At 44.9% G+C, this 26,316-nt stretch overlaps 1 protein-coding gene across 1 annotated transcript; it reads right to left on the bottom strand.

Annotated features, from left to right (window-relative positions):
* Positions 1-8,622: 8,622 nt before the first annotated feature.
* Positions 8,623-22,256, bottom strand: HIF1AN (hypoxia inducible factor 1 subunit alpha inhibitor). The gene is made up of 8 exons (XM_036898514.2): positions 22,059-22,256; positions 21,565-21,815; positions 18,915-19,063; positions 16,804-16,949; positions 15,846-15,952; positions 15,365-15,428; positions 15,025-15,135; positions 8,623-14,189 (listed from the first exon to the last, which is right to left on the bottom strand). The coding sequence occupies exons 1-8, from the start codon at positions 22,233-22,235 to the stop codon at positions 14,145-14,147; spliced, it is 1,050 nt and encodes a 349-aa protein (XP_036754409.1). The 5' UTR covers positions 22,236-22,256; the 3' UTR covers positions 8,623-14,144.
* Positions 22,257-26,316: the final 4,060 nt, after the last annotated feature.

The raw sequence follows: 26,316 nt of genomic DNA, 5'->3' as shown, positions 1-26,316 counted from the left end.
AAGGTACCTATAGTCTGAGACAGGTTCCTGAGCTCCATCCAGAACTACTAAGTAACTGTTTTCAGTTAGCAGACGTCCACATATTCACAAGCCACCAATAAGAGTGTCCCCTTTCTTGGGAGTTGAGCTCCAAGAAAAACCAAGCAGGTGAAAGGTTATTCTGTTTGCAGAGGCAGGGGAAAGAGTGACTGGAGACTGACTTCCTCTCCTTAAGTCAATCAGGAAATCCAGAAAGAGACTTTTGAAAATCTCACTGCTTGAGCTAATCTTTCTCTCCACACACACACACACACTTCACCTATATCCCTTGGGGGCAGGAAAGTTCCCTCAGAAGCTCTTAAGGAGCATCCCCCTCCCCTCTTACTCCAAAAAAGTCAGAAGCCTGGGTGCAAAGCCTCACCACAAATCACAAAGCATGGCTGCCCCCGTGGGGCTTCACTGAGCATCACAGTCTCCATCACTGTCTTCTTGGCTCCATCATAACAAGTGTCTCTTCTGTCCCCAAGAAAATGCCAATGGACTACACCCCACCCGCTCCACTCCTTCCCTTCCCTGCACACTCTGACCCTATTTCCTTCACAGCACATCATACTCCACACTCTGATCGGCCGACACACCTCATCACCCACCACCAAGTGTCCCCCCATGCCTGGCGCCAGCACCCTGGCTCCTCTATGGCCCTCAGTACATCCAATCTCCCCAGGTCTCAAATATCCCTTTTGAGCTTAAATACTGTCCCCCTCTCCAGACCTATCCCCTTCCTCCCACGGTCTTGGCTACAGTCATCCGGGGAGCAAGCATGTGCACTCCTGTCAGCCCTCCCCATGGTCACCCCACTGTCCCTCCTACAGGCTTTGAGAGCGAACTAAACCACACTATGCGTCCTTGTCCTTGTGGACAGTTTCTCAAAATGTGCTCAGAAGACCATGGACATCAGAATCACCTGTGGAGGTGGTTAAAAAGACAGGTTCCTGAGCTCCATCCAGAACTTCTAAGTAACTGGTGGTGGGCCCAGAAGTCTGCATTTTCAACAAACTCCTCTAGTGATTCTAAGTTTAAAATTTTTGTCCTAAGTGCCTGACTTAGTCCTTACAACACCATGAACTTGGCAGTGTTTTTCTACCTCTGTTGAAGATCCCAAGACATACGAGGCTTAGGTGAGTTGGTGACAGCCATACAACCAGTCAGTAGCAGAAGATTCCTGACCCCACCACGAAGCGATAGAGGTCTTGGTGCCCGCGAATCCTTCTGCCACGGGAGCAGCCCTCTGCACCATGCACTCGGCGCTCCGTGCCAGGGCACGCAGAGACCACGTGCGGAGTATGGATGACCCTAATAGGAGCCACAGGTGGATTCCCCATGTTTGCCACCGGCGGAGCTTTTCCACACCGCGGTCATTTTCTTGCCACGCCAGAGTCCCGGGCCAGCCGCGCCTACGCCGAGCGGCCAGGTGGGCTCCCCGCCGTGGTGGGTGAGGGAAGCGCGGCTGCGACTTTTGCCGGTCACTCCGCTCCGCCATTGGCTCAGGATTCCCGTGTGGAGCGAGAGCGCCACTCTGTGACCAAAGTGGGGACTGCACGTCTGCAGGTAGAGAGTCGGAAAGGTGGTGCTTGAGGTTCAAATTTGTCGGTTCCTTCCTACTTCACTGCCCGGTTTCCTACCCATGCCCACGCTAGATCTTATCCTAGACCCCTGCTAAGTTGTCCCTAGTCCCACAGCTTCAGTAAGATTCACAGGCCAATGCTTCTGGGCATCCACAGGAAATGAGGAAAAACGGACCCCCATATTTATCCCAAACCCCATCAAAGTGCTCTAGATAGAACTGTATTTGCCGAGGTCAAACTATACACCCCTGCCCTTCATTCCAGAACCTCAGCTCAACAGAATTTCTGGCAAGTTTTTGGCAGTACTCAGGCCCATTGCAATGCTGGCTGCTTGTCCAAAATATTCTCACTTGTTAGTGAACTCCTTAAAAAAAAAAAAAAAAGACCTCAAATTTGGACCCAGTATTCCAGAGATGGCCCAACAATCTCAGAAAGCAGTGGCGTAAGCGCCTCCCTTTATCTGGCTGCTCCTTTTTGGTTAATGCAATTCATGATTGTATTAGAGGGTTTAGCAGTCACATCACATGGCTGACTCATATTGAGCTTGCAGTCAACTAAACCCCCCAGGTCTTTTCTTCATGAACTGCTGTCAAGCTGGACCTGCCCCCCACCTGGTACTTATGTCATTGATTTTGTTTTAACCTAAGTGCAGGACTCTACATTTATCCCTGTTAAATTTAATCTTGTTGGTTCCAGCCCAGTGTCCCAGACTGTTGAAATCGTTTTGAATCCTGACTCTTTCATGCAAAGTATTAGCTGCCCCTCCTAGCTCTATCACCGGCAAACTTGATGAGCCTGCTGCCTCGGTCAGTTGTCAATAAAAATGTCAGACAGGACACAGGCCCAGACTGAGCCCTAAGGCATGGTGCTGGAGACTTCCCTCTAGTCTAAGTTGACAAGGATCCATTAATCAACCCTCACTGGGTCTGGCTCTTCACCAAGCTTCATGACCATTTGGTTCAGATGTTTATTCTGTGTCTACAGATACTGTGAGAGGCAATGGGCTGCATTGCTGGAAATTTTTCCTGCCCCGGGCTGTGGCCCAATGTCATGGCCATGCCATCTTTCTTCTCTCCAAGCCTCTAGAATCATTTAACCATAAGCTTTAGGAGATTACAGACTTCTAGTAGTGCCCTCTCCTGCATCTCTCAAGGTGTTAAGATGTTTCTGAGCTTCAGGATCTCCCTGGGTGTAACTAATTACTACCATTTCCTATCCTATCACCCCATGACCTGATTCTCACTTACCTTCTGTCCCCTAGTGCCTCCTCCTCTGCTTACAACATGTGCAGTAGCCTCCCTCATCTAAAAAGCCTACTCGCTGCCTTAACTGTGGTTGTTTCTGTCTCCATCCTTCTTTGGAAAATCCAAACACTTGCAACCTCATCTCCATCTTCTAACACTTGAGCCATCTTCCATCCCTCAGCTGAGTAACCACAGACAGTGAGCAGTATGATGGAGATGGGTCAGGGTTTGGAAGTCTGAGTCGGAAGATTCACGACCAAGCGCGAGAGAGCAGGTATGAGAACTTCATAAAGCAGGGAGCCTAGGAGCCCTCACACACCAAAGTGAGGCGGTGGTCAAATTATGAAGGTGATGGGGAAATTCACAGGAACTGAGACATGGTGTTAGAGGCTACACAAATTGGGCAAGAGAAGACCTGGAGTGGTGTGGTCACAGACAAGAGCAGCAAATATGGAGAGGTCTAAGCCTGGGTACTTCTTACATATTTCCTGCAGGGGCTGAAACCAGTTCTAGGACCAGGTCAGCTGCAGTGGGGACCATGAGAACAGAGGAGGGTGAGGCCAGCATTTTTCCTGAGCCTTTAGCCTAGACCATGATGCATCACCTGTTAGGAACTTTGGAGAACCTCTAGTTTAGGGGTCTCACACTCAAAAATCTATGTGGGCCAGACAGGTCACAGAAGTGAGATAAATCAGGTGTAAGGCACTAAATGCTGGCAAACTGAAAGGAACATGCCCAAAGGAGGGGTAGCTACTCAGCTCCAGCCTATTGCTACATGGGAAATGTGATTTTGTTACCAGATCTTCCAGTTTTCCAGAGAAGCCAAAAAATGGCTTTTTAGATGTAAATTTATCTTAGATGCTGCCAACTAATTTCTAAAAACTTTCAAAACCATGTCTATAGCTCTGCTTTGACCCACAGCAGCCATCTTACCTGCTGCAAGTTGCCTGGTACTTGGAGAGGGTAAGTGACTTGGGTTTGTGGTGACAGCACATCCAGGGTCTCCATTTTTTGATATCCATGAGGGGCAACTTTTTTGTACACAGCAATAATTATCCAGAAGTTACATTGGCTTTAAAAGTTACATTCATTTCTCAAGGGTACATATTCAAAATCCTAATTCGTAGGTCTAAGTTTTCAAGTTCGGCTTACAAACCTTACTATTTTGCTTATAAAACAAAGGAGTCTGATTTAATGAAAGGTTAATATATTTGATTTCCTTAAGTATTTCATTTATCTGACTAAACAAACCTTCCCAAGAACTTCATTATCTCCAATAAATTAATTTATAAAAAGGGCAAATCTTAAGTCATTTAAAATGTTCCAAAATTACACAGAAACATAGCAAGATTTCAGCTTAAAATTCGAGTCTAAATAAATTACTCAACACTCTTTTGTTGGTACTACAAGGTAAACCGGTTAAACTAAGAGGTAAATTCTCTTCCACACGTCAAGGATTTAAAATACAAACTGCATAGATTCCTTAGAGCAAACAGTAATGCTGTGGGTTTGATGTTCTAAACATGTCTATCCTTCATTCTAAGGCCTCCAGTTTTAAAAGATGCTTACCTAACAAGGAAACGATTGATGCTGCCCCATGTATTGTGGAGGCTGCCTTCTCAGATGGCTGAAGTTGTAAAACAAGAAACATTGGTGGGACCAATGAATGTTTTCTAAGGGATCCTGAAAGTCCTATTTGCAGCCTCGGAAAGCCCTATAGGACCTCCATTACTTAAAGCAGTGGTCACCTAGCTCAAACCCCTGGGCTTGATGCTCTTCAATACATATTTGTGTTTTCTCACAGAAGTGTGGAACCCCACCTAGGCTGCTATATACCTTGACTGGTGGTGTGTTTCTTTTGACTATGAAAATACTTAAAAAGTCTTTCCATCTTGATGATTTCTGTTTTTCCTTCCTGGGAGGACCTCTTACAGGAATTAAGAGGACAGCTGGTTGGATGCAAAACTTTCATAACTTTGACCTGTAGTCACAATTCCTAAGGTTCCTCTGGCAGACCTCTGGTCTGCTCTCCCTTAGTTCGCTGTCCTGCCCCACACTCCACACTGCCCCTCCTTGACTGGCTTTCCCTATAGCACTCGGCACCCACTTTCTTCTTGGAGCTCTCTCGCCTCAGCACCACCCTTGCTTTGCCCATCCCCATGCCGACTAGTTGACCAAAAGACCCCTATTCCATCTCCAGTACTGTCAGGTTCTGCTCCCTGCCCCCCACTCACACTCACACTCCTTTAGGGCAACTGATCTCACTCAGAAGGGAAATCTGCTATTACTTGTGCACATTAAGGCACAAACAACTGGGTACCAATTATTCTAGGTAAACTGGGTGCTTCCTAAGGGGAAAATAAGTGAAATAAAGGGAAGTAACATCTACTGAGCACTTGCCAGGTAGGCACTAGGCACTGAGCTATTTCACTTGAGATGTCTCATTCCCAATAGTCAAATTAACAGGGGACCTGTTAAGAAATCAAAGCTCAGAGACTGTAAGTAATCTGACCATCTCCATGTTGGGAATAGTGAATCAACCTACTCCATGAAACTCCAAAACTTATGCCCCCTTTCACCACACTGCTATTCCTTCTTAAGTCAAAACAAAATCATTACTAGTCAAATGTTGGCAGAGTGAAAAAATAGTGTTTTGGTGGGAAATGCTTTACTATTTCCTTCTGGAAATGTGGGAGGCTCTAATCTGTGAACTCTTGCAATTCTGTGACCCACTCACTCTGGAAAAACCCTCCTACACCCTCACCCCAACAACCCAGCAACTAACATACAGCACTCGGTTTAGACAGCATTTTCACATGTATTGTCCCATCAAGCTTGTAAGCAGGGCAGTATTACTAACTTTGAAGACCAAGGGACTGAAGCTTAGAAACAAACATGCCTGTCACCCAGCCTGTGAAAGGGGCATCTCATGATTCACGCACAGGTTCACTGCCCCCAAGACTTGTGTTCTTCCCACTTAGCCCCACTGTCTCCTCCACAGATACCCCCCTGCCTCACTCTCTTTGTTCTTCTGAGGAATGGGTGGTTGCCTGGAGTCTAGGTCTCTGCTTTTGTTCAAGGCCCCATCCTAGTAAAACTGTCTTTCTCCCCAGCCCTGCCTCCCTGGACTTAGTCTCCTCTACAACTTTGTTTTCTATCTTGCTTCTCCCCACCCCATGTCATCTCCTCTGATTCCACTTTAAGCATTGTATCTTGAGTCAGAATAGGATCAGGAAAGCCCTGCTTCTGTAACTTTCTCTCCAAGCACTAACTACTGTTCACAAACACTTGGTTTTCATAATAAACTTGTTTTCTCAGGTGTACAGTAAAGTGGTGTTTTAAAAAACATTATCACAAAGCCTCATGAAAATGTTGCAATGTGCTATTTCTCATCCTTCACAGGTGAAGTGGCCCAGACATAGAGACCTTAACTTACCTGAGGTTAGAGTCAGGAAGCAGCAAATAGGGATTCATACCCAGGAGTCACACCCAGCACCTGTGTTCTTATCCAGACATCACACACAAACCCCTGGGAGAACCATGACCACACTGGTTGTGAAGTGGGTGGGCTTTGTTCAAACATAGTGAAGAACTCACCGGAGGGAACGGTGTCAAGGCCATGTGCATGCTGCTCTAGACTAGCGTGGGAGCCTCTGTGCCAAGTCTCATCTCCTGGGCCCCTGCCCATCTCCTTCATGCCCACTGTGCTGCCAGCTCCCACATGCCTTCAGTGCCAGTTTCCCCTTGGGTGACCGCTGGCCCAATGTCTTCCATTTTCACTGACAATGTATTTCAGGTATTTTTAATATTATAGAGAAGAAACTTTGGAAGATCATTCCCCAGCCACTGCGGTGTAACGGGTCCTTGTGAGTTGGAGGTCACTAAGGGCAGGGCCTGGTAACATGAGCAGTGAAGTTTCTGTTTGTACCTCGGCTCTGCTCTTGTCAATCAGATTTGTCAGAGACTAGAAGCAGAACCGTGGTCATGAAAGAAAGGCTTTAAAAGAGGTGTGGGCACTGCTGGAAGCCAGTTATGACTGTGCCCTTCCTATGAAGTCACTGCCAAGCCTTTCTTCACATACCTTATTTCACATAATCCTGACCAGGTAGGTAAGTTATCCCCCCACACATGAAGCAGTTGAGTTTGGGGCAGTTTGTCCTTTGCCCAAGGTCACACAGAATGACAGATCTAGGATCCAAAGCCAGGTATGCAAAGCCCTCATTCTCAACCATTACCCTATATTGCACTGTACGCTATATATTCAAAATGTAATAAAAATCTAGTCCAGGTGTACCTTAGATTTGGGGTTAAGAAGCAGAGCTTCCCTGAGGGGCAGGTTTGACCTCAATGACTGAGTGAATAGGTTTTAAGCAAACTGAGTAAAACACAGCAAAATATTCTGGGGCCAAAGTGAAGGCTTCCAAGGCCCAGTGCCAAAGAAATCTAGGAACAAAAAGGTGAAGCAAGGTGACTACAGAATGGCCTGCAGTCCAGGGACGGCTTGGCACAAACTAGAGGGGTCTTCCTCACCCATGGAGCCGGGAACCAGCATCAGGGGCAAGAGGCTGTGAGTGGCTACAGAGTGGAACTGCAGAGGTCTGGCTCATAGTTGGGAGTGGCTGGGGGCGGGAGCAAAACCTGAGATCAGTGCCATATTGGTGTGGAGGGGCTGAGAATTCCAGGCAGCCAGATTGTGTCTCAGGGCTGATGTCTGATTCACTGAATCCAGCATCTCTTCCAAACAGGGCGGCATGTTGGCTCCAGAGGCCAGAATGCAGCCAAGTCTTCTGAGGAAGAAGACAATGGAGGGGCTACAAATGAGCAAGTACAGCCCATCTGCATTCCCAGGCAAATCTGGCCAGCAACTAAAATGATCTTCAAAGATTTCGGTGGCTGACCAAAGGGTTTTCTTCTTTTGGGGGTCCACTGCCTGACTCTTCCTATTAGTGATTGACAAAACCCTTAAACATGCAGGAGCAGAGTATTTGTTTGCGGACTGGGAGAGAAGCCATAGAAATGTATGCCTTTTCCTGCTCCCCAGCCCTGGGAGTGTTCCAGATACCAGTTCAGACTATGGTAATTCCTACAGGAAGCCCACTATGAACACCCAAGCTTCTCCTCTGTGTACCTGTAATGCTGTTGCCTGCTTGTCACCCCCACGGAACTGACAGCACATGCATGGGGACTAGCACAGGTCTGGAACAGAAATGCTCCAGGGCACTCCACAAATGAATCCATCTTCTATTTTCTGAATGCCCCTCTGTCCTGGAACAATCTTCACACACATATAACTTAAACACATTGAAGGGCATGGAATAAAACTGAACTGAGGGGGCCTGATTTGACTACCAGTGTCTCAGTGTGAGGTTGCTGACAGCTTCTCCGAGTCTTCTCTTTGGCCCCAGAATATTTTGCTGTGTTTTATTCAGTTTGCTTAAAACCTATTCACTCAGTCAATGAGGACTCCATTCAGCTGTCCTCACCCCTTACAGTGTAAGGAGAGCTCATACCTGAAAGCTTCTCACTGCAGCCCTGGGCTGGAATAGAAAGTGGTAAACTCTGGCTCTCCAGGCAGAAGACATCAGACCCTTCCCATTTCCCTCTCCCTAGGACAGGTTTAGGTACCAAGGCTCTTCTGCCCCCAACTCAATACGGGTTTCTCCAGGGTATTTTTCTGGTTCCTCCCTATGCTTTTCTAGAGGAATCACTGAAAAATTTAAAAATCACTGAAATCAAGTTTCTGAATAAGTCACATAATAAATGTAACCACTACCACCACCACGACAGCCATTTATTAAGTGCTTGCCAGGCACTGTGCTAAAGCTTTACAAACAGTGTTTCAGTTAATCCAACAACCCTGAGGTAGATATTTTCAACCCTCCTTCCCCCCGAGACATATCATAGAGTTGAGGAAACTGTGGCTCAGAGAGGTTAAGTCAATCAACAAGATCAAACCCAACTAGTAAGTAGCAAAGCTAGAAATCTGAATCAAAGACATCTGACTCCAAACCCATGCTTTTAAAACACTATGCTGGATTCTCACTGGAAGTTAAAGGATACAAACTATTGTATTCTTCCCAAAGGATCCTAAAGGATCCTTCCCAAAATATTACCTGAAGGCGCAGATTACAGGTGGGGAAGGTGAAACCGTTTTTAAGACTTCTTTAATCAGCTGTTGTACTTAAACACTGGAAGAAGTGAGGCCAAGTTGAGGTATAAGCTGACCACTGGATCCCTCTCCCTTTCCAACCCAAATTCTAGGTCCTTTCTAAGACTTCCACTCCTGACCCGACTATTCAATATGCTGTTTCCCTTCCAGCAACTGCTGAAACAGGGGTCAGCCAAACTTGGTAATTTGGAGCACCATCAGAGGCACCTGAGAGAAATTAGGAGGCATTCATAAAATGCCTACCTGACCTGAACTGTTGGACCTTAAAGGCACACAGATGCATTTAGATGGAAACACAAACTTGTTTTTCCACCCTGGCTTGCCTGGCCCCACTCCTAGAAGTTTCCTGACCAATTCCCCTTTACTGGTTCTCCACTGTCCACAACTTTCTAGGTACCCACCCTTCACCCATCTCTGGAGGCCTCATGAGTCATAGGCTCCTGGGTCTCAAGGCTACCAGTGTCTTAAGGTTTTGTGCCGCCAGAAATGCATCAAAAGTGATCAGCAGGGTTCCACTGAGGATCCCAAGATGTATGAGGCTTAAACAGGGTTGGCTGAAAACTAGCAGAAAGGGCCTCCAGTATTAGGAAAGCGAAACCAGGATGAAGAGAATTGACAAAAGAATGGCAAGACAACAGAGCACAGAACTGGATTAACCTTGGGTAGACACACATTCTATCCCAAGTCAGAAAAGGATGTCTCAAAAATAAACAGGGATGACCCCAGGGAGAGGGAGCCTGAAGAAAGTCTATCCAAACACTTGCAGCTATAGAGCTTCTAAGAAAAGGGCAACTGTTTAGAAAAAAGGCCCTTGGTGAAGGGCTGCTGGAGTGTGTGCAGGGGGAGGCCGAGCAGAGGCAATGGGGGAGCTCCGGAAAGGGAAGCTGAAGCATCTCTTTAGAGCAGGCAATTTGGGGAAGTCATCGAGAAGTAGGCAGGGACTGGAGGACAAGCACTGGAGGGCCCAGAGAAAGGGAAAGGACATAGTCTGAAAGGCCAGGGCGTCTGGAACCCCACGAGCCACTTCCAGGTGCATCCCAGTAGCCACCCTGTTTGGTAGAACTGGTCAGAGGGATACTCCTTGCAGTCCTACTGAACTCTGCCCCAGGTGTTCTGAAGGCTAGAAAACCCAGATGTAGGGAAATTCACCAAGGAGAGACACAGCTCTGTGAGCAGCTCATATTCTGAGAGGAGGCAAAGAATCACACCGCCACCCCAGCCCCCAATCCTTGAGGGAGCCTCTGATCTAAGGAACCCCCACATACAAGTCACCAAACTGAGGAACCAACAGCAACAGGTATAAATACTATCTTTGAGATCTGAAGAGGAGAGATGAGAGGTGAGTTAACACAGAGATGGGACAATCCAAGTTGGGATTCTCCACACCTTTAAGATTCAGCCTGTTAGTTAATCTCATCACCTGCTCACACATCCGGGCAGGGGCCTGTGTCCACAGAACAGCTGCACTGACACGGGGGAAAATAAACATTGCTGGAAGGCTGAGAGTGAACAGTCCTTCCCTGGGGAGCCCAGGGGCCTGGAGGAGCCTGGAAGTTGAGCTTTGCCCCACTGATCTTCCTCAACGGTCTCTAGTTCTGTCCTCAGATTACACACGCCTTCACAACCTGGTTTGGTTTCCTCTGTAACAATGCACAGGTTCCTGGAGGGTAAAGACTAGGTTTTCTCCACACCCTGTAGTGTTGGAATGTAACAAATACTTACAAATTGTTACAGGTGGGGTATCGTGATTACAAAAATTTTTCCACAAACAGTAAACACATCAAACTATTCTGTGCCCTATCGCTTGCACTTGACACCCATATCTCTCTCTCGGCTCATGCCTGTAGATATTGTACCCACCTCAGGCTAGGAACTGCGCCCACCTAACCTTTGTTAAAAAATACCAGCTAAGCCCATGGGAACAATGAAAGGGTACTGGTCCAAGAGTCTCTGTGCAGGGACAGAGGGAGGGTCTTCCCTCACCAGGCTGGTGCATTGATAAGGATCCTTCCCCTCTCTGTCGCCTAACAGATTCAGATTAATGATCGCTCATTCCTAATTGTCAAATTTCTTTTCCTTCATCCTGTGTCTAATCACCAGTGACAGAAACCATTACGCAAATGAGAGCAGACGACTTCTCCCAACTGTTCACGTTGGTAAAAACCTTCTAATTTAGAGCTCTGATTTGTAGGGGAAGCTGGTCTCCCCCAGGCATCCTGGGCATCTGCTCAACTGATGCCCAGAACAGCCCCTCCTCCATCCCCCAAAGTTCAACCCCCCAACAAATATTTGACTTCACAAAAAAGGGATTTCCTCTGTACCTGCTGGTGTAAAAATGGTAGTTTGTAATATGGCTAACCTCTACAGAGACCCAAAGCCCCACCTTCCCTTGGTGTGTCTGCCACCACACTGCCTGTTAGGAAAGGGGTAAGCAGTATATCATAAACCTTTCCTCCGCCATGCAGAGTCTGAGCCTGAACAGCTCTAACCTAGGTAAGCTAAGGGAAGTGGCTCAATCTCTTCCTTGGGAGAAAAGGAGGCAGAACACGAATTGAGATTCTTAGTGATCATCTAGGCCTAGATCTTCAATTCTAGAGATTCAAGTGTGCTGGGAGAAGTTATAGGACCTATTTAAGAACACAAGAGTAATGCAATGGGATCTAGAACTGTTTCCCCGCAGCTCTTTCCAGCCCTCTTAACTCTGAATATGGCTCCTAGCAATTTTCTCAAGATTTCTTTAGTTGGAGCCCAGAAGAGCTTTCACCCTGAGCTGTATCTTCTGCACCCTCCTGGGCTAAGTTTGCCTGCACCAGACATTGCCCAGTGGGGTAAGATGAGGATGGCCTGTAGTACAAGGGAGGAGGTAAGGGAGGAGAATCAACACAGTTTGGTAGGAAAGGAACAGCAGGAGGGTTGCAACCAAGCAGCACAACGTTAGAATCCTGTCTGCCTCTAATCCATTAAACCTCTCTGAGTCCATTTCTTCAGCTGTAAAATGAGAATACCTACCTTGCAGGGTAGTAAGGAGCAAAGATAAAAGCATTAGGCACATATATTAGGTGTCTCATAATCAGGGGTCACTATTACATTACCCAAGGATCAGGACCAATCCTTTGAAAGTCCCTCCCCCTCAGTCACCCTAGGTCTGACCTATGTCAGCACAGCACCCAGCAAAGACCAGCTGAGTGGCACACGCCTCCCTGTCGCACATCGCCCACAGGTTTGAGGACTGAATGGGGAATGCAGCAGACCTGCTGAGAATGAAAATAATCTGCTATCTTCCGAAGTGTGATTGCTATCAGCAGTCTGCCTTGTTTTCCTTGCTGTGCTCCTCGTTCCCAAAAGGGGTGGAGGGATGGAGATCACTGCAATCACATTTTCCAGCATTGACTATATTTGAAAGATCTACACTTGAGAAGGTACCATGTTTGCACACCCACACTGCATCAGAGAACCCCAGAATAGGGTAAACAAACACCCCTCCCGACAACACACACAGGTGCACATACATACATACACATCTCCCCAGTCCATCAGTGCGCTTAACTGTAAACTGAGCTTCGGGGGTTAAGAGCCATACCTCAGACACTGGAAGTAAACCTTCGGCCAAAAAAAAAAATTAGAGACTTCTAACTCCTTTTTCCATCCAGAGAGAAGGGGCATGGAGACGGGAGTGGAGGTGAGAAGACACAGGGCCACCACACTACCCAATTCCAGGGGCCCTTCTTCCACTGAATAAATGTAACAGCCCTTCAAGTTGTGCAGTGCACAGCTGCCCAGCTGTAAGCTGCAGCCCTGAGAGGGGTTCCCATGAGTAGCTATGAACAAAAAAGCAAATTCCTCTTCCACGCTCCATCAGTTGCCCTGACTTTTGAGGGTGGTTGTGGAATATTACAGTGGGGTCTGGTAGAGGCGCTGGCTTTAGGAGGCAAGGATACATTTTTGCCCTTGCCCTGAGGTGGATGGCAGGTGGTGAGTTAGCTGCCTAAGCTTGACCCCATTTCATCTACTCAGCCAGGAAATTCCGCAGGAGTAGAGGATGTGGCCTGGGCAGGGAGAGTCATAGGACCTGGAGGCTCTAGCCAGTCAGCCTCAGGCAGATGGCAGGGAGACCTGTTACCCAGTAGCTAAAATGGAGTTTAAAAGCTTCAGGGAAGGTCAGGCAGTACTTCCCTGGGGCTCCCACTGTTATGTCCCACTGGACAAGGTCAAGCAGTAAAGAAACTTAAGTAGAGAGGCAGGCCAGTGTGGACACATACACACATGTATGCACACACAACCACCACACAGAGGCTTGTACCCCTAGAACCTAGGAGAGCCACTGCTAGGACTCCCCTTAGTACCCAGCACAGGGAGCAAGAGCTGGTGATGAAAGAGAGAAGCTGTGTCTGTAATTTGGAACTTATGCACAACCCTTGGTTTTTATGTCCCAAGGCTTCTTTCTGTATATGGCTTGAGCTTGCAGGTCCAAGTTGGAGCCCTGTTTAACGCTCTCTCACAGGAAGGCTATCTAAGCTCTAAAAGGCAAACCTCCCTCTCACTCCCCATACTGGAGTCCCAGTAACCATTCCCACCCTAGAGCCTAACTCTGTGAAAACTGGGAGGAAGCAGACTGACCTAATGGTCAGTGTAGCTCTGGCCCTGCAGCCCAGATAGAATGGGCATCCAAGAGCATCTCCCCTCTCTCAGGCTGAGGCACTGAGGGTGCAGGAGACAGGACTGGGAGCCGGGCACAGCATCCTGACCCAGGAGGAGGGAGCAAGGAACTGGTACATATATGCATGTGCCTGAACACACACGCACACACATCCCGAGGCTGACAGACTTGACACACACAGACGTGATGACAACCAGAAGCTGGGACTCCACACACTGAATGCAGGACTTTAGGGAGGGCAGGGAGAGAAGGTGCTGGGGCACAGAGGCAAGGGGAAGAAGTCCCTCCAAATGGGAGCAGAGTGCCAACCACTGTGCCTTGCCCCAAACACCTGCCTCCAGGGCCATGGCAAGAGTCCAGTCCATTAAGTGCAGCGTGCAGTACTAGCGCTTGGAGTCTCCTGTCCTCATCAATGAAGCGGTGTGGACGGGCTAGCAGTCGCCTGGCAGGAGGCCTCGACTCCTGGCAGGCTAGTTGTATCGGCCCTTGATCATTGTGTTCAACAAGGGCCCCACCTGTGAAGAGACATGAGGAGCCGGTCAGAAGTGCCTATCCCTTAACCCTGGAGTCAGACATCTTGTGTGTGGAGACATTCAATGTCCAGCCGAGGGCGGGAACAAGGCTTTCATTCAATCTTGTAAACCCTCTGGCCATCTCCCTTCCTGGAGGTCAACCCGAATTCTGGGGCATGGCCTCTCCTCTGGGTCCATCTTCTATTACCTTCTCTCTCACAGTACCCTCTACTGTAAGCAGCACCAAACAGAGAGGTCGGGAGAGCTAAAAATCCCCTAACACCCCAGAGTCTCTGCATGTTTCCTAAATGTGCCTGAAGAATGTTAAATGCCTCCATATCCTGAAAAGGTAACCTGTAACTGGGGCTGGTGCCATCTCCCAATCCCACTAGTCCTTTGGATATTGAAGCTATCCACAGGAAGGAGGCAAGAACATTACAAATACAAATCCCCCTATGTACCCAATGAGCCACTGGCACACCTGACTAGAAGCAGGTCTCAACATTACCTAGAGTGGCCTTGGCACAGCGGGAGAGTGTGAGGAGATGCTTTACTGATCACTTCCCATTCCAGAATTCCCTTAGGGGTCCCCAGCTGGCACACAAGCCCCAAGGGGAACATTACCACTAGCATGGAACAGATTATATAAGTGATCTGCCAGTTAAGCCCAGCTCTCACCAGAAAACAAGGATTTTCTGAACATACCCATAACCTCTTTGGAGAGAGAGGACACTAGATACTGAAACAGGAGCAATGGAAAATGTGACACTGATCCTGCCTCTCCATGGTCACTATGCCGGTTGAGCAATAGGAGTGCCATCTTGGAGCAGCCACATACCTCTTGTGGGTTCCCCAAGGCCTCTCCAAGCATCTTCTCAATGTTTCTCATTATGGCCACTTTCTGATGGGCTTTGAGAGGATATTCAATTCTCTTAGGGGTAGGGGCCCCCTGCAAAGGAAGCAGCAGCTCAGGAAATGCCTTTAGCAGCAGGCTTTTGTTACCCACTGTTCCTAGCACCATCCTCTCTTCTAAGAAACCCAGTTCAATCCCACCCTTCTTCATCTTCCCAGAGACCTGAGAATCACTTCCAGACATAGCCCACTCCCAACTCTGCCCCCAAATAATTTATTACATCTACCACCCAAGTTCCATCTAGGGGGAAAAAACCCACATTCACCTTATACCAGAAGTTCACAGTGATGGTAATTCCCCCATTTAGTAATGACTCTATGTGATGCCACCTGCAAGAAAACAAACAGCTCCTGTTTGCCACCAATACTTTCTAAAGAGAGGAATGGAAAACAAGGTAAAGTCCAGCTAAGGGAAATAACCAAGACAGTATGTTTACCCTCATCCTTTCAAACACACCCCGGGACTGGAGGCAGTAGTGTTCAGTCTCCAAATACCAAAGAGCCCAGAACAGTTTTCCTAGCCTCAAGCCTCTGTGATCTCTCTGGACTTAAGAAACTTTCATCTTGTCTTAGAGATAGGGATGTCATTTCCCACATGTTCAGTGTGCTCACATCTGGACACACCAACCTTCCTGTAGATCACATAAGACCAATCCTGCCACAACTCGGAAGGGACACAGGTAAGGCTTCCCAGGAATGGGAAAGAAAGCTCCCAAGACTTCTTTTGGACTTTGGACCTCTCCTCACCAGTACATTGGGATGTAAAGAACATCACCAGGGCCAACCACTGTTTCGTAACCAACCACGTTCTGGAAATTAGGGAACCTCTCGTAGTCAGGATTGTCAAAGTCCACCTGAGAGGTTCAAGAGACAGAAAAAAAAAATCAGTTAATCACCAAATCTTTATCAGTAGCTACTATGTACCAGTTACTTTGATAGTCAAAAAAAAGATGGCTTACAAAAAAAGTCTTTAGAATTTATGTCTACTGGAAGATGGCACAACACACATTAAACATACACACTCTCTCAGAGAACAACGTAAGACAGGCCATGCTTGAATGTTAAGTGATAAAGAAAGCTAGGCCTCCGTGTTCCTGAGGTCAGAAGCCAATCATCATAGTTTGCAGGCCAGAACACCTGCTCGTGGCCTACAGATTATGAAGAATTAGAACTCATCCTTCACCCAAACCTTCAGAAACTTTCTCTCCCACACATATATTCTAACCAGCAAAGACTCCTACAGGAGGTGACTAGGCAGCTCTCTCCCCAAGAAAAGAGAGCACCTCTCTGGTTGGCTACCAAGTCAACCATATACATTATTTAGATCCAGGAAAAAACATTAAGTGATATATCTATTTGCCCTTCCTATCAGAAAGAAGAGGCAGCCATGACAAAAGAAAACAATTATTAAATCCAACGGAGACATACACACTTAGTTCCATGAACCTGTAATCCAATCAAACAGGGTAACCAGAGTCTTCCAGCAACAGAGATGGGGTCCACCCTCCAGAATTAGCTCTGTGGGGTTGCTTATACTTATAAACATCTGGGGACCACTACATGAACCTGGAATATGTAAGCTACGCTGTTAACTTATCCTCTGAGTTTGTCCAAACCTGGCATACCATCACAGGGGAGGGAAAAAGACATGCCAACCTTGGATCCCAAAGGAATTCTATACCCTCCTAAGGCCACACAAGCTCACCTGGCTCTGTCTGTCACATGGATGATGAACAGGATATGGGTAGAGGCACTCAAACTGATCCGGAGGGAATAAAATGCATCGCTTATAGCCTTTTATCTGGGCAAAGAAGTTCTGCTGCTCATCATAGTGAGCAGGTGTCACATTTCCTGTAGGAAGAAAGATATTTCCTTAAACAGAGGAGGGGCTCTATTGTACAGGCTAGATCATATGGCCCAGTGCTGGAAAAAACCGGCCTGCCCTCTCAGCTATGGGTTCCAATTCAAAATTTCAGGCACAATCAGGGTGACTACAATTACAACTCTCAGCAAATTAGGTGTTACCCTTTTAATGGGTAGTAAGTCTATCAACCATCACTGGCTAAGGATTCACCATCAAACGACAAAGTAGACTTTCTTAAATAATGGCTGCCACCTTTACTGGAATCCTTATAGCATATCAAAATGCTACAAGTCTGGTAAATGTAATATACTATATACAGCTGTCCTAGTCCTGACTCTGCCAAGAATTCAAAGGCAGCAAGACAAGAGTTAGAAACAACTGTAATGACTGGTATCAACAATGTATGGATAAACTTTGGTGGAGTTCACCAAGCAGTCATTTTTAAGTTGTATGAATGTGTATTTGCTTTGGGTAGCTCTTCAGGTGCTCAGATTCTCAACCTTTGCTCCCACTTCAACACATTTGTGGGATGCAACACTTCTTAGAGCAACACTGATGCTATTCATTCTCATGGAGGTAGGGAGAGCATGTCAGATAACAGAAGAGTGTTATGTAATTTGAATGAAGCAAATTATTTAAAATGCTATCTTGAATTAGTTCTGTCCTGTGTATGTATGCTCCATCTACTCTTTAAAATAACTGGGGCCAGGCCGTGTTTATCCTTTGCATAATCCTTGAGAACTGAAGGGGCCTCTGCAGGGCATGGAGTTCAGAAAACATTTGCCAGGTCTGCCAAGGTGGGCTGAGACAGCTGCCTTCTTAAGTGCTGAGAGTCCATGTGCATTGTCAAAGGAGACTTGCTTTCTCATTTCTGCCCAAGGCATCTGCTTCCCTGTACTCTACTACAGGATAGGAAGACAACAGAAAAAGTCAAGTAACCAGAACTGGCTCTTGGCAGGTCAACCAGGAGTTGATTTCAAAGGGCAGGTTAAGGGTCAATCCATAAGCTACATTGTAGCAAACCTTTATTAATGCTGGCAGCAAAATATCCCAGTCTGAAGAAAGGACAATCAAAGGAGAAGAGACTTGAGAACCCAATAATGAATGACAATGAATAATTACTCGGCTTCCTCGCTCAACCCAATTTATTTGGCCACTATGGGCCTGGCACTGAGCTAGTGCTGGAAGTAAAAATAAGAATGGACAATGAGGGGGACTTGGTGAGGGGGGGAGCCTAGTAAACATAATGTCCTTCATGTAATTGTAGATTAATGATACCAAAAAAAAAAAAGAATGGACAATGACCCTGGCTGGTAAATAACTCTCTCTTTCCCAATTGGAGTTTAAAGTTCTCCTTTAATTCAAAAGGAAAAAAAAGAACATATTCCCTTATCTGTCTGTATATGCATAAAATCCTGTAGCAAGATACAAAAGCAATTAACAATATGCAGTGCCTCCAGGGAGGGAAACTGGGAGACTGGGAAATAGGAGTGGAAGAGAGATTTATCAATACATACCTATCTATACCTTTTGAATATAATTCCATGAATGTTATTATGTACTCAAAAGAAAAGGTCAATTTATACCAAAAAAATGTTTCCTTTTTCTATTGGGATAAAAATTCCTGAATACAGACATCCAATAGAGAACACCAGTATTTCACAGAGATTCCTAATATCTGAGTATACACACTTGCATGGCAACTGAAGAAGAGAAAAGGGAACTAAGTTTTTCAGAGTGCATGAAACTAACTTAAAGACAATATACATCTTCTCATTTGTCTTATAGCTATTTGAAAGATACTATCACGTTCCTTTTACAGATGAGGAAGCTGAGGCTTAAGAAAGTTAAGTGACTTCTTCCAAGTCATGAAGTGAATTAAGTGCTGGAGACGGATTAGAAATCAGGCTTGTACAGTTCCAAGCTATGCTGCTCTCCAGGAGATTTTTTACCTTCCATGCCGATGAGCAGCAGGTTGGATGTCAGCTGCCCCCAGCCACGCTTTCCCTGTTGCTTATTAATCCAGTTCCAGTTAAAACCCAAGAAGTCCATGACAATCTTCCTGCCCACGGTGTCATTGAGTGTTTGCTGCAGATACAACCTATGTTTCCCAAGAAGAAAATCCCATTAGTGCATGTACACATAGTCCCTTGGTATGGCTGCCCCACATCTGGAAATTCAAACCCAAACTGACACCAGGAGCATCCACAGAGAACAGCTCAAGTTACGTGAATCTTAATGAACATGGATTCTCACAAAACTGAATCCTTACCTATCCTTCTCTGAGCTCTGTTCAACATGAAACTTTTTAAAGGAGGATACTTAAATCTTTTCTGGGTCATAGCATGAATCACACACAGGAAGGTTCCCCATAAGAATGCACAGCCACACAGAACTTTCATACATTTTCAGAGATTCCTTGATGCCCAGCCATAGACCCTAGAATGAAGCAGCCTTCGTCAGAGCAGACTCTTAGGGCCTGACACATCTCCTCAGGCCCTCTACAGCCATTGTGGTAGATCGCATTATTGTTCACCAAGAGTTAGTTCCCTCCCTGTGGGAGAATTATTCTTCTGTACCCCTTGAAGCCAGGCTTATTTAACTTGCTTTAGACAGTGAAATGTCCACAGAACAACTTGTGTTGCTTCCAAACTGTAATTCTAACTACAACTACACACTACCACCACATCACTTTCCCTGTACCACAGCAACTGCAAAGTTTCAGAGAGTCCTTTTGGGGCAATCTGGGTCCCAACATGAAAAGAATGATGTAAGAGCAGAGCCTCCACATGGCCTGCGATGGACGCGTGGCATGAGTGAAAAATAAATCTATGTTGTTTCAAGTCGCTGAGCTCTGGCTTCAGCCTAGTTTATCTTGATTCAGCTGCCTCTCTGTAGCAACCTTCTACAGTTGAAGATACCTCATTTGGATTTCTGCAGGCTCAGGGCTCCTAACATACCCGAAGAAGGTCAGAAGTTACTTAAAGGATATGAAAACTCAAACACACCTGATCAAGCCCTGCAAGAGATATTCTTAAAGGACCAAACCTGAAGGCAAGACACAGAAACAGCCCTGTCCAGTCCTGAGAAGTTACTTCAAAAGGCCCAAAGGCAGGCATCTCAGTACCCAGAATCATGATGTTTAAGGCAACATTAACTAGAAATCTTGACAACTGGACACACTAGCTATCTTTTTGGGGACAGGGAACCCTCAAAACTTGAATGCAACCTTTGGACTCTACTGAGATATTATAATACACATTAACACAAAAATTTTGCAATTTACTTTGAAAGAAGCAGGAACACTCACCAAACATGAATCTAAACAATTCCTGTTATGTTCAAAAGAGCTCAAAGAGAATCTTGATATCCTTTACCCCAGAATTACAACATGTGTAATTACAAAGACAAGCTGCTTGGCACTAAAGTCAGCTGGCAGGACAAAACTTGCACACAGGAAATTTTCCCTGAATCACCCATAAAGTACAGACTACATTCATAGCTCAAACTTAGTGAGGCAAAATGCTCTCGCTATGGGAAGAAACTTAGAGTGAGGAACCAAAGTATTCATGGGTCTTATTTCATGCTCATTCCAATACATATGTTAACTCAGTGGAATTACACTTAACCAGCACCATTAAATAGATCTGTCTCAATGTTGGGAGTCTGTGTTCACTTCCATGTGCATGCTATGTTAAATATGAGGAAATTATGACTGCTAAGTGTCAAGACGAAAAAAAAAACGTATCTCAAATCCATGCACTCAACCATATACAGCTATAAGAAAGTCATGAAGAGAATTGAGGCAGGAGATAGAAGCCCAAGGCTGGGTACCAAATGTGAAATGTAGGTGGTCATACACCATCAAGTACACAAAGAAAGCAATTCCCCAGAGGCAATGTTACAATGTGGGACAGAATGCTGTCTGGGACCTACAGAAGAGGCTGTTCTCCATAAATAGGGATAAAAGCAGAAAATAAGAATCCCATGTGTCTTTTGTCTGCTATCACCAGAACAACGTGAAATATCTTCATTCCCACTCCCCCAAATCTAATCTTCCCTAAGCAAGAGAATCCAGACATTCTTCACCCCAGAATCATAATAGTCTAAATAACTTTTCAGCTTGAACTGTCCCCAGCCAGCCTGATATTTTAGGACAGAGGCTGTAAACTGGCAATCTCAGGGCTAAATCTAATGACAGATTTTTATATGAACCTCCACAGCATTTTTAAAAGCTTGAATTAACTTCCCATATTTAAAAGTCAAAAAGATTAAGTAAAAATCGTGATTTCTGGCTTCTCTTCAACAAAAATCAGATCTAGTATCCTGAAAACTGCACTCTAAAATGGAAACAAGAGTCAAGTAATGACTTCTCACTTTGAACAAGGCATATGCGTACACCTTCATCCTAGTTTTTCACAACTGCATTCATTTTGTTTACCTACCTAACCCTTGTAGGCAACTGTGACTCTCACCTTACGAAAACGATAAGGCACTAAGCAGTGACAGTTCAAGTCTAATAATCCTCTCATCTCCATAGTCTCAAATAAACACAGGAAAAGAAAATGGATGCCCCATATTCAATGGAAAACCATGACTTACCTCTCTTCTCCTCCTCGCTGCTGTATACTCTGCAGTTTCTCAACAAACTCGTGAAATTTCATTTCTTCCCTGTTGGACCTTGGCTTAAAGTTCTGGAAATTAGCCATCTTCTTCTCATCATAGTACAAGAACTTGTGGGTGCTGGCACTGTACACAGAGAAGTCTCCGTTGCCAATATTCTCTTGCAGGTATTCAAGATCCCATTTCAGGGCAGGATACACAAGATTTGTATCGGTCAGCACCACAGGCTCCTAAGCGAAAACACCAGGTGAAAAAAACAAATGAAGTCATCCCAAGGATTCCAATTACTTTCCAATTTAAGAATAATTCCTCCTGGGAACCAGCACATACCCCTTAAGTCCCATTCTTCCTCACATCCTTCTCCATCTCTCAGGCCCTAGTCCAGAGCCCCGTCAGTCCCCCACTTCTACCGCCATTCGCCTCCCAATCTGGTTCCTTCCCCCTCCCCCTTCAAACGCGGCACCGCCCCCTACCTCATTCTCTATAAGCTCCTCCGCCCGGGGGTCGCTCTGACTCAGACGCGGGATGGGACGGGTCGGGAAGCTATAACTGCGCAGTTGGGACTCATCCCAAGAAGGGCCAAGGGCTTCAGCCTCTTCTCGGGGTTCTTCAGACCCCGAGGCCGCAGGCTCCGCAACTGTCGCCGCCATCTCCGCCGCTAGGGACGGCCCCCACCGGAACCGGAAGCTCCGCCTAGCCGGAGAAAACACAACGGTAACCATAGAGATGAGCAGCGAGAGAGAGTGGACCGGAGACACTAAGCACTCGACCTGAGAGAGCTCCTCCTAATGGTGACATGCAGATCTATACCCTGGGCTCGTCTCGTGAAAACCTGGGGCTGCGTTTAATTCCACGGAATAGGGGTGGTGATCACCTGGTTAGCCCATCCATGAAATATTATTGCTGCTTCAGTGTGCTCAGGCCTACACAAGAGGCAAAGAAAGAGGCAAGTGAGGCATTGAACTTTACACTCATGAATGGGAGGGTAAGGAACCTGTTGACCTACCATCGGAAATCAGAAGGAAAAGCGATTTCAGATTAACAGGTGTGGTGCTTGCTTCACGTTGCTCTGAAGGTCTAAGCAAAAGATAAATGGCAAGTTGAATTCTTTTAAAATCAAAGACGATTTACTTTTGTTTAGCATCATTTGATTTTTCTGCCTGTGTCACCATCTCTCCTACTTGAAGATATTTTTGCAATGGAAACAATGTTATTAGTGGCCAACCAGGAGACTCCCCATTTCCAAACAACTTATATTGGTTATAAAAGGCCCAATTAACCCTATTGCTTACTTTAACAGTTCTTATGGCAGGCTGTGGGGGGTCACATTCTAAGATGGATCAACAATTTTCATCTAATGATGTACATGCCCTATATAAATCTTTCCCTTTGAATAGCAGCAGGGTTTATGAATATGAAAGGGTATCATTCCTGTGATGAGGTTATATTATGTGGTGAAAATGTAATTAAGGTCCCTAATCAGTTCACCTGAGTTAATCAAAAGGGAGATTTATCCTAGGTGAGTCTGAAATAATAACTCTAGCACTTTAAATATGGGTCTAGAGGTCAGGGGCAGAAGTCAAAAAGATCTAAGCCACAGAAGTTCTGTTGGCCTTGAAGGAGCGACCTTCTATGACAGAGAATGGTGGATAGGAGCTGAGGGAGGCTCCTGATTGATAGCCATCAAGAAAGCAGGGATCTTAGTCCTATAACTGCAAGGAACTGAACTCTGCCAACAATCACTAAGCTTGGAAAAGGGCACAGAGCCTCAAATGAGACAGCAGCCCCAATCAATACCTTGATTTCAGCCTCATGAGACCATGAGCTGAGACCCAGCTAACCTGTGCCTGGACTCATGACTCATGGGAAATGTGAGATAATTAATTGGTGTTGTTTTGGGCTGCTAAGTTTATGGTAATTTGTTATGCAGCAATAGATAATTAATACACTGGCTTAACTGTATAATTATGCTACATAGTAACTATGCTGCACCAAACTGATAGTGGGGTTACCTCTGTAGAGGGTTTGAGGTTTGGGGAGGCAATCAGGCCTTTAGTTTTATTTGCAATGTTTGAATTTTTATAAGAATATATTAATATGTAACCCTTGGGAATTAAAAATACAGTAAAAAGATTCACAATACTAAAATTAGGAATGGAAGAAGGGACATTATTACTGACTTTGAAAAAATAAAAAGGGGTATAAGGGAATACTATACACAATTGCCTGCCAAAAAATTAGATAACCTGGATGAAATGCAGAAATTCCTAGAAAGGGACAAGCTATCATAACTGATTTAAGAAGAAATAGAAAATCTGAATAGACATAATGAGTAAAGAGATTAAGTTAGGAATCGAAAACAACTCCACAAAGAAAAGCCCTGGACCAAATGGATTCACTGATGTATCATAACAAACATTTAGAAAAGTATTAACACCAACCCTTCACAAGATCTTCCAAAACACAGAAGAGGGGGGGAACACTTCCCAACTCATTCTATAAGGCCAGCATCACCCTGACACCAAAGTGAGATAAAGACATCGCAAGAAAAACTAAGTACAGACCAATATCTTTTATGAATATAGATGCAAAAATCCTCAACAAAATACTAGCCAACCAAATCCAGAGCCATATAAAAAGGATTATATAGTATGACCAAATAGAATTTATTCTAAGACTGCAAGGTTGGTTCAACATCTGAAATTTTACCATATTAATAGGAGAAAAAAATAACAACATAATCATCTCAATAGATACAGAGAAAGCTTTTAACAAACTCCGACACCTTTCAGTATAAAAATGGGGTCCCAGAGAAAACTACCAAAAAAGGGAAGAAAGGGAAAAAACAATCCACAGAATGGGAGAAAATAAAATATTTACAAATCATATATCTGATAAGGGACTTGTTTCTAGAGTACATAGAGTTCTTACAACTCAACAATAAAAAGACAACTCTATTAAGAAACAGATGAAGGATTTGAATAGGCATTTCTCCATAGAAGATACGTCATGGCCAACAAGTTCATGAAAAATGCTCAACATCTTTAGTCATCAGGGTAATGCAAAGCAAAACCACAATGAGATACCATTTTCACCCAGTAGGGTGGCTATAATAAAAAAGACAGATAATAACAAATGTTGGTGAGAATGTGGAGACATTGGACCCCTCATACCCTGATAGTGGGAACATAAAATGGTGCGGCTTCTTTGCAAAACACGTGTAGTTCTGCAGAAAGTTAAAGTTACCCTAGAACCAGCAATTCTCTTATGAGGTGTATACCAAAAAAAAAGAAAATATATGTCCATACAAAACCTGCATAAGAATGTTCATAGCAGCATTATTCATAATAGCTCCAAAGTGGAAATAACCCAAATGTCCATCAACTGATGAATGTATAAACAAAATGTTGTATGTCCATATAATGGAATATTATTTGGCCATGAAAAGAAATGAAGAACTGATATATCCTGTGACATGAAAACATTATGCTAAGTGAAATAAGTCAGACCCAAATGGCTGCATGCTGTGTGATTCCATTTCTATGAAATGTCCAGAATAGGCAAACCCTTAGAAGGCAGAAAATAAATGAGTTGTCAGTGGTTGAGGGGTAGGGAGGATACATTAATAGGTAGAGGGTGTCTTTTCTTTAAGTGAAATATAGTTTATATACAATATTATATTGGTTTCACCTATATGATATAGTGATTTGACAATTATATATATTACAAAATGTTCACCACGGTAAGTGTAGGTACTATCTGTCACCATACAAAGATTTTTACACCATATTACAATGTTATTGTCTACATTCGCTATGTCATACTTTTCATCCCAGTGACTGATTTATTTTATAATTGGAAGTTTGTATCTCTTTCTCCCCTTCACCTATTTCTCCTGTACCTCCATCCCCTTATGGGGTGTCTTTTGGGGGGTGATGAAAATGTTTTAGAATTCAATAGTGGTGATAACTGCACAGCTTTGTAAATACACAAAAATCACTTTATTGCCCACTTTAGATGAATTTTATGGTATGTCAATTATAGCTTAATAAAAAGAAGTAAATTAGACCAACTCTGTTTCTGAACTGAAACTAGATCAGGGCTTGTTATTGAATGAATGCAGATATTGTCCAGTTATTCTGAATAACAACTAGTGATACTCATTTACAAGAGTGCAGGTTGCTGTGAACTAGTCTTCCCCAAAATGTATATTCTTAATAGTATATATCAGTTTTTTTTTATTGTTCTGGGATATATTTGAGAATGATAGGTTCTGCTCCAAAAGAGTGAGCACCCTGAAAGTTGACGGATATCTGTGCATATATTACATAAATTGTGCAAATCCCACTTGTGAAAATACTTGTATGCAAACACAACAATGTCCCCAATCTTCTGCTAAGCTAGTGTTTATTACAGTCCAGCTTGAAATATATTTATCCAAATCCTAGCAAATCTGAGGCTTTGGGCAGTCTCGGGAGAGCTGCTCCTGGTGCTAGGCTAGGACCAGTTCTACATTTGTTGGACTGAGGTGACTGGGCCATTCAGATGTAAACGCGGATTGAACAGGAGGAGCTAATTCGGTGCCATTTGTGTGTTGCACTGTGCACCTCAGTGAAGGATGTCAACCACTCTTGAGAACAGGACGAGAACAAGCAAGACCAACAGCTGAATTTGATCTCGTTTGGGGATGGAAAGGGCAAGTGCCAGCGAAGGAAGGCAAAGAGGCACGCA

The sequence above is a fragment of the Manis pentadactyla genome, chromosome 8 (assembly GCF_030020395.1).
Source record: "Manis pentadactyla isolate mManPen7 chromosome 8, mManPen7.hap1, whole genome shotgun sequence".
NCBI lineage: Eukaryota > Metazoa > Chordata > Mammalia > Pholidota > Manidae > Manis > Manis pentadactyla.
The sequence above is the reverse complement of the archived record's forward strand: the minus strand, read 5'-3'. Positions and strand labels throughout refer to the sequence as shown.

Bases quoted from the DNA above. Each gene is read 5' to 3' on its own strand.
- HIF1AN (XM_036898514.2), bottom strand. From the start codon at position 22,235: ATGGCGGCGACAGTTGCGGAGCCTGCGGCCTCGGGGTCTGAAGAACCC. The intron at 15,953-16,803 runs GTGAGCTTGTGT...TGAACCTCTCAG, and splicing joins CATGTGACAGACAGAGCCAG to GTGGACTTTGACAATCCTGA. The intron at 15,429-15,845 runs GTGAGGAGAGGT...GTTTTCTTGCAG, and splicing joins CTTTACATCCCAATGTACTG to GTGGCATCACATAGAGTCAT.